The sequence below is a fragment of the Vigna radiata genome, chromosome 10 (genome assembly GCF_000741045.1).
Source record: "Vigna radiata var. radiata cultivar VC1973A chromosome 10, Vradiata_ver6, whole genome shotgun sequence".
Lineage (NCBI taxonomy): Eukaryota > Viridiplantae > Streptophyta > Magnoliopsida > Fabales > Fabaceae > Vigna > Vigna radiata.
The window spans coordinates 20,828,857-20,843,629 of record NC_028360.1 but is presented as its reverse complement, the minus strand read 5'-3'; the positions used below and the strand labels follow the sequence as shown (position 1 = coordinate 20,843,629).

At 36.2% G+C, this 14,773-nt stretch overlaps 5 protein-coding genes across 6 annotated transcripts; 4 read left to right on the top strand and 1 right to left on the bottom strand.

Moving 5' to 3' along the window:
- The first annotated feature begins 5 nt into the window (after window positions 1-5).
- Window positions 6-1,115, top strand: LOC106775727 (glucuronoxylan 4-O-methyltransferase 1). The gene has a single exon (XM_014662883.2). It carries the CDS (start codon window positions 21-23, stop codon window positions 903-905), a length of 885 nt encoding a protein of 294 aa, XP_014518369.2. The 5' UTR covers window positions 6-20; the 3' UTR covers window positions 906-1,115.
- Window positions 1,116-1,270: 155 nt separating this feature from the next.
- Window positions 1,271-4,311, top strand: LOC106775728 (ras-related protein RABD1). Of its 2 annotated transcripts, XM_014662884.2 has the most exons (8): window positions 1,272-1,406; window positions 1,491-1,563; window positions 1,640-1,687; window positions 1,776-1,823; window positions 2,264-2,335; window positions 2,451-2,606; window positions 3,526-3,629; window positions 4,018-4,311. In XM_014662884.2, the coding sequence occupies exons 1-8, from the start codon at window positions 1,393-1,395 to the stop codon at window positions 4,106-4,108; spliced, it is 606 nt and encodes a 201-aa protein (XP_014518370.1). In that variant the 5' UTR covers window positions 1,272-1,392; the 3' UTR covers window positions 4,109-4,311. The 2 variants fall into 2 exon arrangements, with proteins under 2 accessions (XP_022642593.1, XP_014518370.1); XM_022786872.1 differs by lacking the exon at window positions 3,526-3,629 and having other exon boundaries at window positions 1,271-1,406.
- Window positions 4,312-5,642: 1,331 nt separating this feature from the next.
- LOC106775748 (ras-related protein RABA2a) lies at window positions 5,643-6,841 on the bottom strand. Its single transcript, XM_014662915.2, has 2 exons — window positions 6,591-6,841; window positions 5,643-6,515 (listed from the first exon to the last, which is right to left on the bottom strand). The coding sequence occupies exons 1-2, from the start codon at window positions 6,753-6,755 to the stop codon at window positions 6,027-6,029; spliced, it is 654 nt and encodes a 217-aa protein (XP_014518401.1). The 5' UTR covers window positions 6,756-6,841; the 3' UTR covers window positions 5,643-6,026.
- A 590-nt stretch (window positions 6,842-7,431) lies between these two features.
- Window positions 7,432-9,714, top strand: LOC106775747 (elongation factor 1-gamma). Its single transcript, XM_014662914.2, has 7 exons — window positions 7,432-7,589; window positions 7,697-7,846; window positions 7,920-7,980; window positions 8,063-8,115; window positions 8,204-8,305; window positions 8,442-8,946; window positions 9,129-9,714. The coding sequence occupies exons 1-7, from the start codon at window positions 7,581-7,583 to the stop codon at window positions 9,506-9,508; spliced, it is 1,260 nt and encodes a 419-aa protein (XP_014518400.1). The 5' UTR covers window positions 7,432-7,580; the 3' UTR covers window positions 9,509-9,714.
- Window positions 9,715-11,354: 1,640 nt separating this feature from the next.
- On the top strand, window positions 11,355-12,109 carry LOC111242603. The gene is made up of 2 exons (XM_022786552.1): window positions 11,355-11,531; window positions 11,846-12,109. The coding sequence occupies exons 1-2, from the start codon at window positions 11,447-11,449 to the stop codon at window positions 12,079-12,081; spliced, it is 321 nt and encodes a 106-aa protein (XP_022642273.1). The 5' UTR covers window positions 11,355-11,446; the 3' UTR covers window positions 12,082-12,109.
- The last annotated feature ends 2,664 nt before the right edge of the window (window positions 12,110-14,773 follow it).

Here is a 14,773-nt window from a genome sequence, read left to right as displayed (position 1 = left end):
TACAGACAAATCAAGCCAAGATGAGGCCCAAACCCCATCAACCATTCAATTCCAAGCTGCTCCTTCTACCGCTCTTGGTTGTCTTCTTTCTCCTCTTTGTCCTAAAATCAAACTTGTCTACCGTCAAAGACATACAAGAGACCCCAAATGCTGCCTCATTACCATCGCATTCAGTAAATACCCCAAATTGTTCCCCGAGTTGCAACAAGATACCGGTTTCTCTCTCCCAGACACTCATCCACTACTCCACCTCAACCATCACCCCACAACAAACGCTGAAAGAGATATCGGTGTCTGCAAGAGTCTTGGAGAAGAAATCGCCGTGCAACTTTCTGGTGTTTGGGTTGGGGCACGACAGCCTCATGTGGAGTGCACTGAATCATGGTGGGAGGACGGTCTTCCTGGAAGAAGACGAGGCATGGATGGAGCAAATAAGGAGGCGGTTTCCGACGGTGGAGTCGTACCACGTGAGGTACGACAGCAAGGTGAAGGAGGCTGAGAATCTGATGGAGGTTGGGAGAGGAGAGGAGTGCACAGCAGTGGGAGACCCAAGATATTCCATTTGCCAGCTTGCTTTAAAGGGTTTGCCGAGTGTGGTGTACGAGACAGAGTGGGATCTGATCATGGTGGACGCACCCACCGGCTACTACCAGGACGCACCTGGGAGGATGAGTGCCATCTACACCGCTGGGATGATGAGCAGGAACAGGGAGAGTGGAGAGACCCATGTGTTCGTGCATGATGTCAACAGAGAGGTCGAAGACACTTTCTCTAAGGCATTCCTCTGTGAATGCTTCATGAAAAAACAAGAGGGCAGGTTGAGACACTTCACCATTCCCAGCTTCAAGCACCACCCTCACCTCTTGCACGGGCCCTTCTGCCCTCCCCCACCGCCACCATCCTGATCCCTTCTTCACCCCATTTATCCACTACTGCTTCTTCAATAAAATATTTCAAAACACCAAAACATTTTTTTTTTAATTTTATTCAATATTATATTTGTAATTTGCTAGCCTAAAGAACTTGTACGTTGTATATGAGTCCACATTCTAAAAAATCATTACTATTGATGAACAAATATTGCATCATCGACCACAGAGAAAATTACGATACCATACCTTTGAAGTGTGTAACTTCCTGTACAATGATTTTGTACAGTTGATATTTTGTCTGTTGAATTTTAGCTAAAGTCGTCATTGCCAATTTGCCCATAAAAAAAAAAAAAATTATTAGTAAAAAAAGAAAAATAAAAAGAGTAACGGCGAAGTTTGGTATTTTAAAAATATTAAAAAAAGAGAATTTAATTAAAAGGGGGGACCGGGGAAGGTGAAGAAGAGCTTTGGTGTTGAAAGAGCAGAGAACACATAGCACAGAGCAGAGAGGATTGCGATAATGAGTAACGAATAGTAAGTGTTTTTGTTTGAGAGGAAGAGGTTGGGGGAAGAAAGTGTTACTGATCTGGGGTTTCGTTTGATTTGATTTGATTTCAGCGATTACCTGTTCAAGCTTCTGCTTATCGGCGACTCCTCCGTCGGAAAATCATGCTTGCTTCTCCGATTCGCTGTCGGTCTCTCATCACTTCACCGGATTTCCCCTTCTCTTTCGCTTTCTCTCATCTCTTCACTTCCTTTCCTTGCAGGATGACTCCTATGTGGACAGCTACATAAGTACCATTGGAGTTGATTTCGTAATCATCACTTCTCTTCTTTTCTTCTTTGACTCTTTCTCTTTCTCTTTCTATTTATGTCCCGACACTTTTTCTCCTCTCTCTCCAGAAAATCAGAACCGTCGACCTACAAGGAAAAACCGTCAAGCTCCAGATTGTGAGTTTTCTTTTCTTATACTCTATTTTTAGGTTTTCTTACTATCTATTATCTATATTGATTATCTTGTGTTGCACCCACTCTAATGTTACAATTTTGCCCTAATTTCTGTATACGCCTATTACCCAATGTAGGGTATTGAGAATCAGCACATAGCACCATCTCTCACATTTTTCCTTCTTATCTTCATCGTTCCACATAAACATTTCTGGTACAGTTTATCATCACCGTTGGTTGTAACCTTGTCCAATCACGCTCTGCTCTGTAGTTGCCCCCGTACCAAGCTTCGATTGTTTTATTCTGTTTTTGCGTATGTGTCATTTTAAGTAGACCTCTGCTGTGAATCTCATTATCCATGTTGCTTGTCACTAGAAAATGAAGTCATTGGAGGCATCATCTTTTCTCCTTCCCTAACCATTGATACTCACTGTTTCCTGTAGTGGGATACAGCCGGACAGGAGCGATTCAGGACTATAACAAGCAGTTATTATAGAGGAGCGCATGGAATAATTGTAAATCAACTTTATCCTATCATCATCTACGCTAAAAGCCATATATTTGCCCTGATATTCATTGAATTTCTTTAGCAAATTTCTGGAATTCTTATAAGTTTTGGGATCGCAACAGATTGTATATGATGTCACTGAGATGGAAAGCTTTAACAATGTGAAGCAGTGGTTAAATGAGATTGATAGATATGCAAATGACAGTGTGTGCAAGCTTCTTGTGGGGAATAAATGTGATCTAGTTGATAACAAGGTTGTAGACTCACAAATTGCCAAGGTAAATTACTGAATGATCACTTTTTCCTTTTCTTTTTTCCTTTCTTGATTCATCCGGAAATTCTGTTCTTTCCTCTTTAGGAGTTCAGTGTTATTTCGAAATTAATTAGTAGGCATCTGGTGTTATTTCCCCTTTATATTCTTACAATGATTCCTACTTCTTCCAGGGGTATGGAGTTTATCTTCTGTTTTCTGTGTCTTAATCAAGGAAAGTATTAATTTTGAAAATATACTCTAAATATAACATGTGAACATTCAACACTTGTATCCCCTGAGCTATTGAAACTGCCGCACATATATCCCTAAGCTATCAAAACTGTGGGTGTTGTATAAAATAATGGAGGTGGCGCATCTTGCGGTATTTACCTCGAAAACTAACAGTTTCATTCTGGATACTGGTCTTTTGGGTTGGAAAACAAAAGCAATAGGAACAATTCTAAACTTCATGTCGTTTAATATTCATCTGAGGTGTTGGAGAGGAAGGGAACTTGAATGTTTTCACCTTCATTCTATGTCCAAATAAAGAGGCATGACACAACCGTCATATTTTTACTCTTCACATTCCTTGCTTTATCTTCAATTGGAGGAAATGAGCTATCTCGGTAGAATTGCCGATTACTTCGAACTCAGTTTCTCTTAAATAAATCATAATTTAGCAAAGAGTGAGATCTTTTGAATGCGTGTATTGCTAGTTTTATCTTTGGCTAAATATGTCATGTATAATAATAACTTTGGACTGGTCTCTTCTGCATTTATTGTTAGTTGTCCAATGCCATTTGATATGGAATTGTTTAGTTAAAGAAGCATGTGCCTGAAGGGTAGATTATGAAATATCAGTTACTTTCCTTGCATGTTAAACGGAAAATAAAGAGTTGGATAATCGTACTTTGTCTAACATGTATTGAGAGTATGAATCACAGGCCTTTGCGGATGAGCTCGGTATCCCTTTCCTTGAGACAAGTGCTAAAGACTCTATCAATGTGGAACAGGCTTTCTTAACTATGGCAGCAGAGATTAAGAAGAAGTATCTAATATCTCTAGCTCCTCTCTCTCATTTAGAATCTTTAAACTAAAACTATAATCAATGTCTTGAATTTTCTGTTTCCATGATGAGTTTTTCAGCAAGTTTAAAATTGAAAACATTAACAGTATTTTTTTTTTATTTATGTATGAATGATGAGTTGTCTTTAAAATAACAATAAAACACTTCGATGAATAATGGCTTTTGATGAAAAGAAAAATAAATAGAATGTACATCTTGAGCTGATTTTTTGTAATTTACAGATAATGTGTCAATTTTTATTCTTTGAGGATTAATTCTATTTCTTGATGCCTGTGATAGTATGAGTTCCAACGGTAGACGAGTAAGTCCCTTTGAGATGTTTTGAACTTTGATTTGAACTTATGTGCAGGATGGGAAGCCAAACAGCTGTTGGTAAGTCGGCAGAAGCCGTTCAAATTAAGGGGCAACCAATCCCACAGAACAGCAACTGCTGTGGTTAGGTTTTACGTTCTGTTATAACTGTTACATGAAAATAGGGAGACTCTTTCTTTACTGTGTTATGACATGGATGTTTAAGTATTAACTCTTAAAATATGACTTGTCATCTATTTAAATCCCTGGATAATGTTGTTCTGAATCTTCTGTCCTTATGACTTCCCTTGTTTGGAGGGAAAGGGAGGCAATTGGCCACGCATTTTCCGCATACATATTGCATAACCACAAGGCAATTAAATTCTAAGTAAATGGTATATGCTTGTGGTAAGTGCAGGGAACATTAAAAACCAGTGCGCCTGCCGTCGGGAAAGTTGTTGGAGAGTCCTACAATCATAATCCAACGGCTTAAAGTTTTTTGGCTGATATTTCAACATTTTAATGTTCTAAAAAAAAATTAACGGCGGGGACTCGGTGGAATCATTCTAAATCTCATAAGAAAATTAAAGGATTTGAGTCCCACACACTCTCCACAATACCGCATCTTCGTTAGCGTATGCATGCTATAACATTGAAGCTTTTATATTATATTACTTTTCAAAGAGATCATCAATGGTGTTTTATATTCCGTGTAAATCAGCAATATGTTATAAGCATGACAGGTAAAATTTCTCTTGGAAAACTGCATTTTATTGGGGAGTTTAAAATTTGATGTGAAAGGATAAAGGACAGGCTCGCATTATGTTTAATGTAAATGAATGTTTTCTTTTTTCCGTTTGATTCCTTCTGGAACCCTAAATCGTCAAGAAATTACAAACGGATCGGCGGAGGAAGATTTGATGTTGAATTTATACGTTCCTGTCTTACGAAGATACTGTACAGTATTACTATAGTGGTCTGGTCGTTGATTTGGTAGGAACTGTGTATATATGTACGGTTGTTTAGAATAATTATTGGGTCTTTATATACCTATGAAATTTGTTCTCGACATTTTAGGAAAGTCTGGTTCACGTCAAGGTTGGTGGCTTAAATTATTATTAGACAAGTTTAGAGCTGGTTCGTTCACGCTGACATATGAATAATCAGACTTGGTCAAATATGGTAAAATTCACCGTTTCAATTCTCATAAAAATAAATCCTTTTACACTAATTTAATTCTCCAAATTGACATGATTCTATAACGGTATTGGCATAATATTTATATTAATTTTGAAAACTTTCAAATTGCAATTCGGTCCTCAACTCATTGGGACACCTTTCGTGGATATTTGAAGGAAACTTCACCGAAACACAAATGATTACTATATTCTAATATCGTGTTCACAGCTGCCATTCGAATCCTGTTTTACCTTTTTCGCTTCCCCCGATTCATATTATATTATCAAAATTAGTATACCCAAGCTGTGTAAAGGAAACAAAACCATTATTTATTTTAAGTCATTATAGACAAAAGTCATTTACAAGCTGCAAGTTGGAAAGGAAGATGAGCTGCCTGTATGAATAAAATTCAAAATTAGGAAGAGGGGAGCATGCCTTCATTACCATGAAAATGAAGGCATGATGATTTGGAATGTATCATCATAATTAAAGTAACACGAAAACGAAGATAGAAACTAGAATATGCTTGATTAATTTATTTATCTGAAAAAGAAAAAAAAAAGTGAAAATATGTTGTTTGCTTGAATTTTAAAAAAATGTAGAACACTGGGAGTTTCATCCTCTCTTTTGATGTCTGAACTAGGCTGCATTAGGGGTTTACTGACAGTGGCGGCACACAACGTTTGTATGAGTGGTTGTTGTTAGACATGCGAAGCAAAACAAAGAAATAGGAAATAAAAATGGTATCTGTGAATGATGAAAAAAAGGAAGATGGAGTGTAGTTACTTTTATAGATATTTAGAAGTTTTGATAAAGCGAGGAAAGAATCGATAAACAAGAGCAGGAAAGATCCATATTGTGAAGAAGTGTAGTGGGATAAGGTACTCCTCAGGAGGAAGTACAACAAGGGGTGGTTGTAGTGGTGGATTGGGAATCGCGAACTGTGATGGTCTTGCCTTCTTTAACAGTGGAAGATGCAGGGTGAGGAGTGGAGGAGAGTGATTTCTTACTGATTATGCGGTAGATCTCGGAGAGAATGGTCTGGAAAGCCTTTTCGACATTAGTAGCTTCAAGAGCAGATGTCTCGATGAAAGAGAGACCCTCCTTCTCAGCATAACCTTGGGCATCTTCGGTGGCAACAGCTCTGAGATGCTTCAGATCTGTCTTGTTACCGATGAGCATGATGACGATGTTGGCATCGGCGTGATCCCTGAGCTCCTTGAGCCACCGGCTGACGTTTTCGAATGTGGTTGGTTTTGTGACGTCGTAGACAAGAAGAGCTCCGAGGGCACCACGGTAGTAGGCACTGGTTATGGCTCTGTATCGTTCCTGTCCAGCCGTGTCCCATATCTGAGCTTTCACGCTTCTTCCCTCCACCTGTCGTCACATAATATATATCATTTCATTCTTAATTAATTAATACACCACAAAAATACCAGATCTGGAACACACCTCTAGAGTCCGAGTAGCGAATTCCACGCCAATCGTCGACTTCGACTCCAGACAGAACTCGTTCCGAGTGAATCGGGACAGAAGATTCGATTTTCCAACACCCGAATCCCCGATAAGCACAACCTTGAACAGATAATCGTACTCTTCCTCTGCTCCACGACCCATTTTCTTTTCTTTTTCTTTTCTTTTCTTTTCTCTTCTCTTCTATTGATGATAAAAACAAAACCCTCCTCACCCATTCCAGCTTTCCTTATAATTTATTTTAATACGACCATGTCCGTCGTAAAACTCAATTACGTTTACTATTTCATACCAGTCAATTTTTCTTTTCCCTTTTTACAAAATTATTTAAACAATTATTCCATCCATTAATCTGTGTTGAATTCTAGAAAAGAAGTAAGTTTACAAATTTCAAGATTTCTTTTTGGATCCCATATATAATTTTAAAGTAATTTTTTGTATGAAAAAAAAATTTAGATTACATAATTTTGAAAATCATTTTTCATGATAATAAATTTTAGATCGCGTAATTTAGGAGCATCTTTCTAAAAATATTTTTTGAACTGTGTAATTCAAAAATATTTTCCAAATTATACAATTTTTAGCTTATTTTTTGTATTTTTAAATTATGCAATTCATTGCTTTTATAAAAAATTCATAGAAAAAGAAAGTGATGATTAATTTGATATTTTTAACGACCTTTATGGGCTGCACATTAGAGGTATGGGGTGCAGAAAGGAATGGGCTTCGAATTTAATTCGATTCGGTGTTTGTATTTGGGCTTGCTTGGCTTGAATTTGAGTCGGATCTGGTTGGGTCTTATTGAGTCCAGTTCCTTTAGGGTTTGACCTCGCTTACAAGTTAATCTATCTCGTTCTCCTTCCTTCCGCTGCTTTCTTCTTCGTCGCACAGTGGGAGTAGCAGGAGGAGGAGAAGCAGGAGGAGGAGGAGCAGGAAGCACCTATTAACTTGTTTGCTCTAAGTTAAAAAATGGCTCTGGTCAGTTTCCTTTCTACTTTCTGCTTTTTACTTTTCCATTTTCCCAAATAACTAGCCAACTATTTCGGCAATTTAGCATAAACCTGAATGCAATGCTTCGTGTGTAGATCCTGCATGCAATCAAAAGAAACAAAAATGTTTTCAAGGCTCTCATCGCAGCAGAGTACAGTGGCGTCCAACTGGAATTTGCCCCTGATTTCGAGTTTTCTGTCTCCAACACAACTCCTGAATTCCTCAAAATGAATCCTCTTGGAAAGGTATGTATGCATCGATGTATCTATGTATTCTCACGTGATCCCCTGACCAATCAACTTTCCTTGATTCCACCAGTTTCCAGTGTTGGAAACACCCGATGGTCCAGTCTTCGAAAGCAATGCTATTGCTCGTTACGGTACGTCTTCGTGCAATTCCATGTATCATTTCAGCATCATTTTTCTAATTCAATTCAAATCGGCCTCTTTTCTATCCTGCAGTTGCTCGGCTCAATGGTGACAACGCATTGTACCTGTCTACTCCCATTGATAATGTAACTTTCCAGTCTATTTGATTTCTCCTCTTTTTCCACACTCCTTTTCCTTTTCCTATTTTATACGCTCTTCCGTTTCACGTTGCAGGCCCGCATCGACCAATGGATTGATTTTTCAACTTTGGAGATTGATTCTAATATTCTCAAATTGTACCTACCAAGGTTTGGATACGCTCCATACCTTCCACCGGTAAGCTCCATCTTTTACGACCTTTATTAACTTCCATATTATATTTCTCTCTTCTCTGGATCATCCCCGCCGATCATCTTTCTTTTTTTGTGGCTTTCGAAATTTAACCATTCATCTGAAATGTGTTTACTTCAAGGCCGAGGAGGCTGCAAATTCTGCGTTGAAGAGAGCATTGGGGGCCTTGAACACTCACCTTGCATCCAATACGTACCTGGTTGGTCATTCCGTCACCCTTGCTGACATCATAACGACATGCAACCTGTATTTGGGTTTCACCGAGATCTTAGTTAAGAGCTTCACTTCGGAGTTCCCTCATGTTGAGAGATACTTTTGGACCTTGGTCAACCAGCCTAATTTCCGCAAGATATTAGGTCAGGTTAAGCAAACCGACGCTGTTCCACCTGTTCAATCTGCGAAGAAGCCTGCCCAGCCTAAGGAGTCGAAACCCAAACCAAAGGATGAGCCGAAGAAAGTGGCTAAGCCAGAGCCAGAGAAGCCCAAAGAAGAGGCAGAAGAGGAGGCACCCAAGCCCAAGCCCAAAAATCCTCTTGATCTTCTTCCTCCAAGCAAGATGATCTTGGATGAGTGGAAAAGACTCTACTCAAACACCAAGACCAACTTCCGTGAGGTTGCAATCAAAGGTATTATGATGGCTTTCTGTTTTAATTTTGTCATTGCTAGTTGGTAGTATGTCACGTGTCTTCGAAAAGCTCCTTGCTTTCTTCATCATGATTTGTTACTATTATTTAGCGAAGAGTGTCTGAGTCAGCTGATATGAGATGGTAGATTTCTTATCAAGTTAAATTCTCCTTGTGAATTGCAGGATTTTGGGACATGTATGATCCAGAGGGTTATTCTCTCTGGTTCTGTGATTACAAATACAACGACGAGAACACTGTTTCCTTTGTGACATTAAACAAGGTTGGTGGTTTTCTTCAGCGGATGGATCTGGCTCGCAAGTATGCTTTTGGAAAGATGCTTGTAATTGGATCACAGGCACCATTTAAGGTGAAGGGGTTGTGGCTTTTCCGCGGGCAAGAGATTCCGCAATTTGTGATTGACGAGTGCTATGATATGGAGCTGTACGAGTGGACCAAGGTTGACATCTCTGATGAAACGCAGAAAGAGCGGGTGAATCAGATGATTGAGGATTATGAACCATTTGAGGGAGAGCCTCTTCTGGATGCTAAGTGCTTCAAGTGAAAATTATTCCGTAGTTTTTAAGAGCTTATGATTTTGTTGCGTCTTTTGGTAAGAGTTGGTTTCTATCTTATTTCTGTTATAGTGAGTTCTTAGCCATTTTGGTGATTTTGCCAGCGTTGAAAGTTATACAAGGATGATTTTGGTATACATTCATTTTGTTTACTACTACACAAATTTATTTATCCGTGAAAACGTCAATGCGTACTTATTTTGTTAATGTGGAAAGATTACTTTCAAGGATTTATACATACCGTAGAGGTTAGATGTATGGTGTACTATTGTTTTCGAAACTATTTTTCAAGAAAAATAATATTTTAAAGATGGAACTACCATTTTATTCTAATAATCTTTTGCGTAAAATTGGTTCGATCTTTTTAGTTTTTACAAATTTTACTATTTGAAAGATATTTTAGATTATTTTATTAAGTTTCACATTATATCATTTGGTTTATTTCTTATTACTTTACCACCAGCTTTTCTAGGTTATTTTATTTATAAGTAATGTTTTTTATAATGAGGAGATGGATTTATATAATTTTAACAGAAATGGAATATCAGCGTAATTCAGAAGAAAAATTAGAGAATGTCGGTGTCATCTATTCAATTCAAATATTATATATTTGCACTTTTCTTTTTTTCAACCTCATCAATTTTCAAACCCAATCTCACATCTGTTTTTTTTTTTATGATCATAGTCTCCTAGCTTGAGTGGTTCACATGTACATCCTTGTATGCATTCCAGAAAATTATTTTTAATTTCAATCAGAAAACTGGTTTTTTCTTTTACAAGTAACTGTTGGTAAAAAATGTAATTATAATAAAATTCTTAAAATTGGACAAAAGCTACAGCTGATTTCCCGTTTACATAAGGTTTAAATATTTGGGAGTTTTTAGGTTTAAATATTTGGGAGTTTTTTTAAATGTTAAGTAAAGTAGTTAATATAACACGCAAATTAAACTTCTTTTACAAAATAAAAAAGGCTAATGTAACATTCTTATTCATCGTAATATTTTAAAACTATTTTGTTTAAGAAATTGAATTGTTAATTTAAGATTAAAGAAAATTTGATTGATTCTTTTTTTATGATTGATCTCATTTAGTGGTTCAAATATAATAGTTTAACATCTAAAAACACATACATCTTTATTGTTAAATGAACGTAAGAAAAACAATTGAAAAACTTATAAAAACATGAATATCTAACCCATTTTTACCTCACACTCAACTCTTGGATGCTTGTCCAACCCGTAGTCATAGAACCTGTACAAACACATGTCTGTGAACACTCATATACAGTTATCATTGTCTAATCATTAACACCAAACATGAGAATGCATTTAATATTTATCCTACAGTCACATAAATAATTATTTTCCTTACTTCAATTTCTTTAATAATTATAATAAAGTTAGTTTTTTTATCATAATAAAAAATTAAATATATAAACATATACCATAACTCATTTTTATAATTAAAATAGACATAATATAGATAGTATAGATAAAAAATGAAGTTTTGAGGGTTGATATTCATATGTGATTTTATTTTTGTCAAAATTATTTTTTTATTTTAATATTTTAAATTAAAGTTATTATAAATTAAAATAATTATTTTATCAATTATATTTTTTAAGTGATATTTTTAAAATTTTAAGTTTTATTTTTTCAATTTGACATTTTGTTAACTTAACACTTTTTAACTAAAATATTACTTGTAAAATAAATAAAAATTATTTATTTTTAATTTTATAATAATAATAATAATAATAATTTTATTTTTATCTTAAATAACAAAAGAAAAGGAAAGAGAATAATGTTTTTTTTTTCAAGATTAGAAAAGGGGAAAGAAGGGAAAGTGTGATTCAAAGTTCAATGTTGTTGAGAGAAGACATTTGAAAATCACGTGAAAGCAAATCAGCCGAAATCGCATCCAATCTCATGCATCGCTCAGAGATGAATTCAATTGCCAGAAACCGATCGCTAAGTCTCATCCTTCTTGCTTTCTCTTTGCACTTTGTTATCGGTTCGTTCCTTCAACCTAACCTAATTCTTTCCTTTTTCATTTTCATTCAATTCCTACTCTACGTTGCAATCTATATCTCTAGGAAACCCACAATTTCTTCATCTCTGTTTTCAATGCTAAACGACCATGCAATTCTACAATATTTTCCCGCTTAGATTGAAATTCTTGCATTATATGAATGGTTTCAATGCCTACATGTGTGTGACCATTTCTCGTCAATCGCATTTCCAACTTTGATTTCATTTCAGTTCATTGCCTGCTTTTCCACCTTAAAATGTCTTATTTATTTTTTTCCTTTTTGGGCTGTTTTCTAGGTTTTTCCGATGACTCGCCTGTTACTAAAGATCTCACGAAGATAGAACATTTTGCCACCAGAAGCCCTAGTACTATAATTGTCCTTGTATTAATTGGGATTGTGCTGTTTTCCTTGTTCTCCTTTGCCCTTTTTAAACTTTGGCGGAAGAAGAAAAGGGAAGAACAATACGCTCGTCTTTTGAAATTGTTCGAAGAGGATGATGAGTTAGAGCTTGAGCTTGGCCTAAGGGACTGACCTTTGCAGTTCGACATCTTCAAGATTGGTATTGCATCATAATTTATACCGTTCTTCTCTTTCTTACACTCGCCCAAACTGTATTTCTATAAAGTCAAATCGTAAATTCTCCATTCAGTTTTTTTCTTTTTCATGATCGTAAGAGGAGAGTTTTGAGAGAGTTAATTAACACCTTAGATTTGTTGGCGGACACGTATTACGGAATCAGAATGAGTCTGGGATTTCTCCTTTAACGATTAATGACCCAGAAATCTGCCAACCTTCACACTTACACCTTCTAATCTAGATGGCCCGGAAGCCTTTCTCTTGCTGAGTATTTAAATAATCCTGCTGCTAGTGTCCATACACCATTCAGTATTGAGTTTAAACTATAGGTTAATCCCTTGTGTCACTATAGTCTTATATAATCCAATCAAAATTGGAGTTTTGCTATGGTAATTGAACCTTTATTGTCTGAGTTACCTTGGCGAAACTCAATTTTTATTACTTTGATTGGATTGGATAACAGCATTAAAAGCATATACTATATGACATTGCACTTAAGTTTCTGCCTTTTTGTAATGAAAAAAACTTAGGTGCAATATGTTAGATGCTTATTTGTGTTTTACATGCCCTTATCAAAATTGAAGTTTTACCAACCTCTAATATGTGAGTTACTTACCGTGTATGAGGTGAAACCTTAAATTTGATTTCAAGAACTATATCAAAAGCAATTAAAGTACTTAAGTTTTGTTCTTTTGTTGTATGGTCTGGAACATCTTTCTGATATAAAATATTAAATGTTAAAATAAATATACTTAATGTTCTTCTATTCTTGGTAATTCAAAGGTTTATCAGAAAAAAGATTCGTTGCCCCATAAAATGTAATCACCCCCAAGCGAAAAAAATTATTTGAAAGTGTAACATTTAATACTATAAATATATCCCTACTATAATTTCCTATTAAACATTTTAGAGTCCTTAATCACTTCCGAACATCTCCCCGCATTCAGTCGCATTGCTAATGTGCGCATATATTTGTACCTTTTTCCCTTTCTACTGCACTCCTTCTGTACGTGACCTTTTGAGTATAACTTTTGTCTACCTCACCTAATCTCATGTACTCAAACACAGCCTTGAATTGTGCTCTCAGGCTCAAGATTCAACGTGTTGAACTGGTGATCCACTCAGATAGACTAACAAACACCCAAGCACTTGGAGAACCCTCCCTTAAAATTTAAATGTTAACATCTCATATTACTCTATCTGGGACCTAGGGATTGGCTGTGGGTCTGAGTATAGAAACAACCTCTTAGCACATGTAAGGGTTTGATTCTGTATTATGTTATGACCTTCATCCATACCTTAGCAATGTAATAAGCCTTTGGCACTGCGGTATGTTAGCTTTTATCGTCACATACCCAATCCACCAAGGCAGCCATCGTCATTTGTTCAAAAAGTACCATAAACAACTGAAACCATCATTACAGAACCAGCTTGTTAGCTTTATTTGATTATTGTACATACAGATTTTAGGGATAAACTACTTGGGCAAAGGCGATGATAGAATAGAGAAACCAGTGGCAGACGAAATGTTTTCACTATACCATTTCTTCCAATGCAACAAAACAACAATAGATGTTGAAAAACATTTCTGTGAATCTAAACTAAGTCCCAACATAGGTGTGGCCACTAGTTCATATGGACCTTGTGTCAAAGTTGTAGTTGCAAAATAGAGCATGAATCAGAAATGTAGAGGTGGAAAAATGCAAACCCATAGAATTGAGTTGGGTAATGTTACTCTCGAAACCATTGAAGCTACCAAAGCTGCTAATTGAAATCACCGTGCCTCGTGACTTTCCTCATGACCTTTCCATCTCCTGAACCGCACTTACCTGAGTGTTGTTCTCCTACCACAGTGAATACTGTTATTCTTCCTTCTAAGCCCATCTTGTTACTGTTCCAACTTAACACAACTATCAAACTCTAAACCCAACTCATAAGGGCCAATCTTAACATCTTTACAACACCCAAGTCACACAATCATTGTAATTCAGGAGTTAACAGACATGTGTGCACATTAGTAAGGACATTTGATGGAAAGTGACATTTTGGCAAACATTAAGGCTTGTAAACGTAAGAATTCATTTGATAAAAGGAAAACAAGGAATCAAATTGAATAAAGAGCACAAGGGACCAAAAGGGTTTTTTCCTCCTCTTTTAATGTAAGAAATAGAAGTGACATATAATTGCTTGTTTAGAAGTAGTCCTGTTACGGTGTCTTCATTTATTTGTTGGATTATTAACTATTATAGGGTTTTATGGGAGTCTTAGCTCAATCGCGAGTTTTTATTTGTGCTTCTTAGGTTCAAATCATGAAAATAACCCATCTATCTACTTGGAGTGGTGATGTTGCGTACATCGATCCTCTCCACACACCCTACTAGGTGGATCTCGTGCATTGCCACCTAAATATTTTTAGAGTTTATATTTTGAAGGGGGTGATCTTCTTTTAAGCTCACGTATATGGTAATTATGTCATAATACTTTCAAAACTTCTGATTGCAGGCTTATGCGAGTTTATTTGTTTTGAAATGAGTTATGCTAACAAGTGCAAGGACACTTGTTAACAATAAAATGTAGCAAAAATATATGGTGAAATGCACAACAATTAATATAATACAGTACTTTAATTTTTCGATCCTTAACAAGT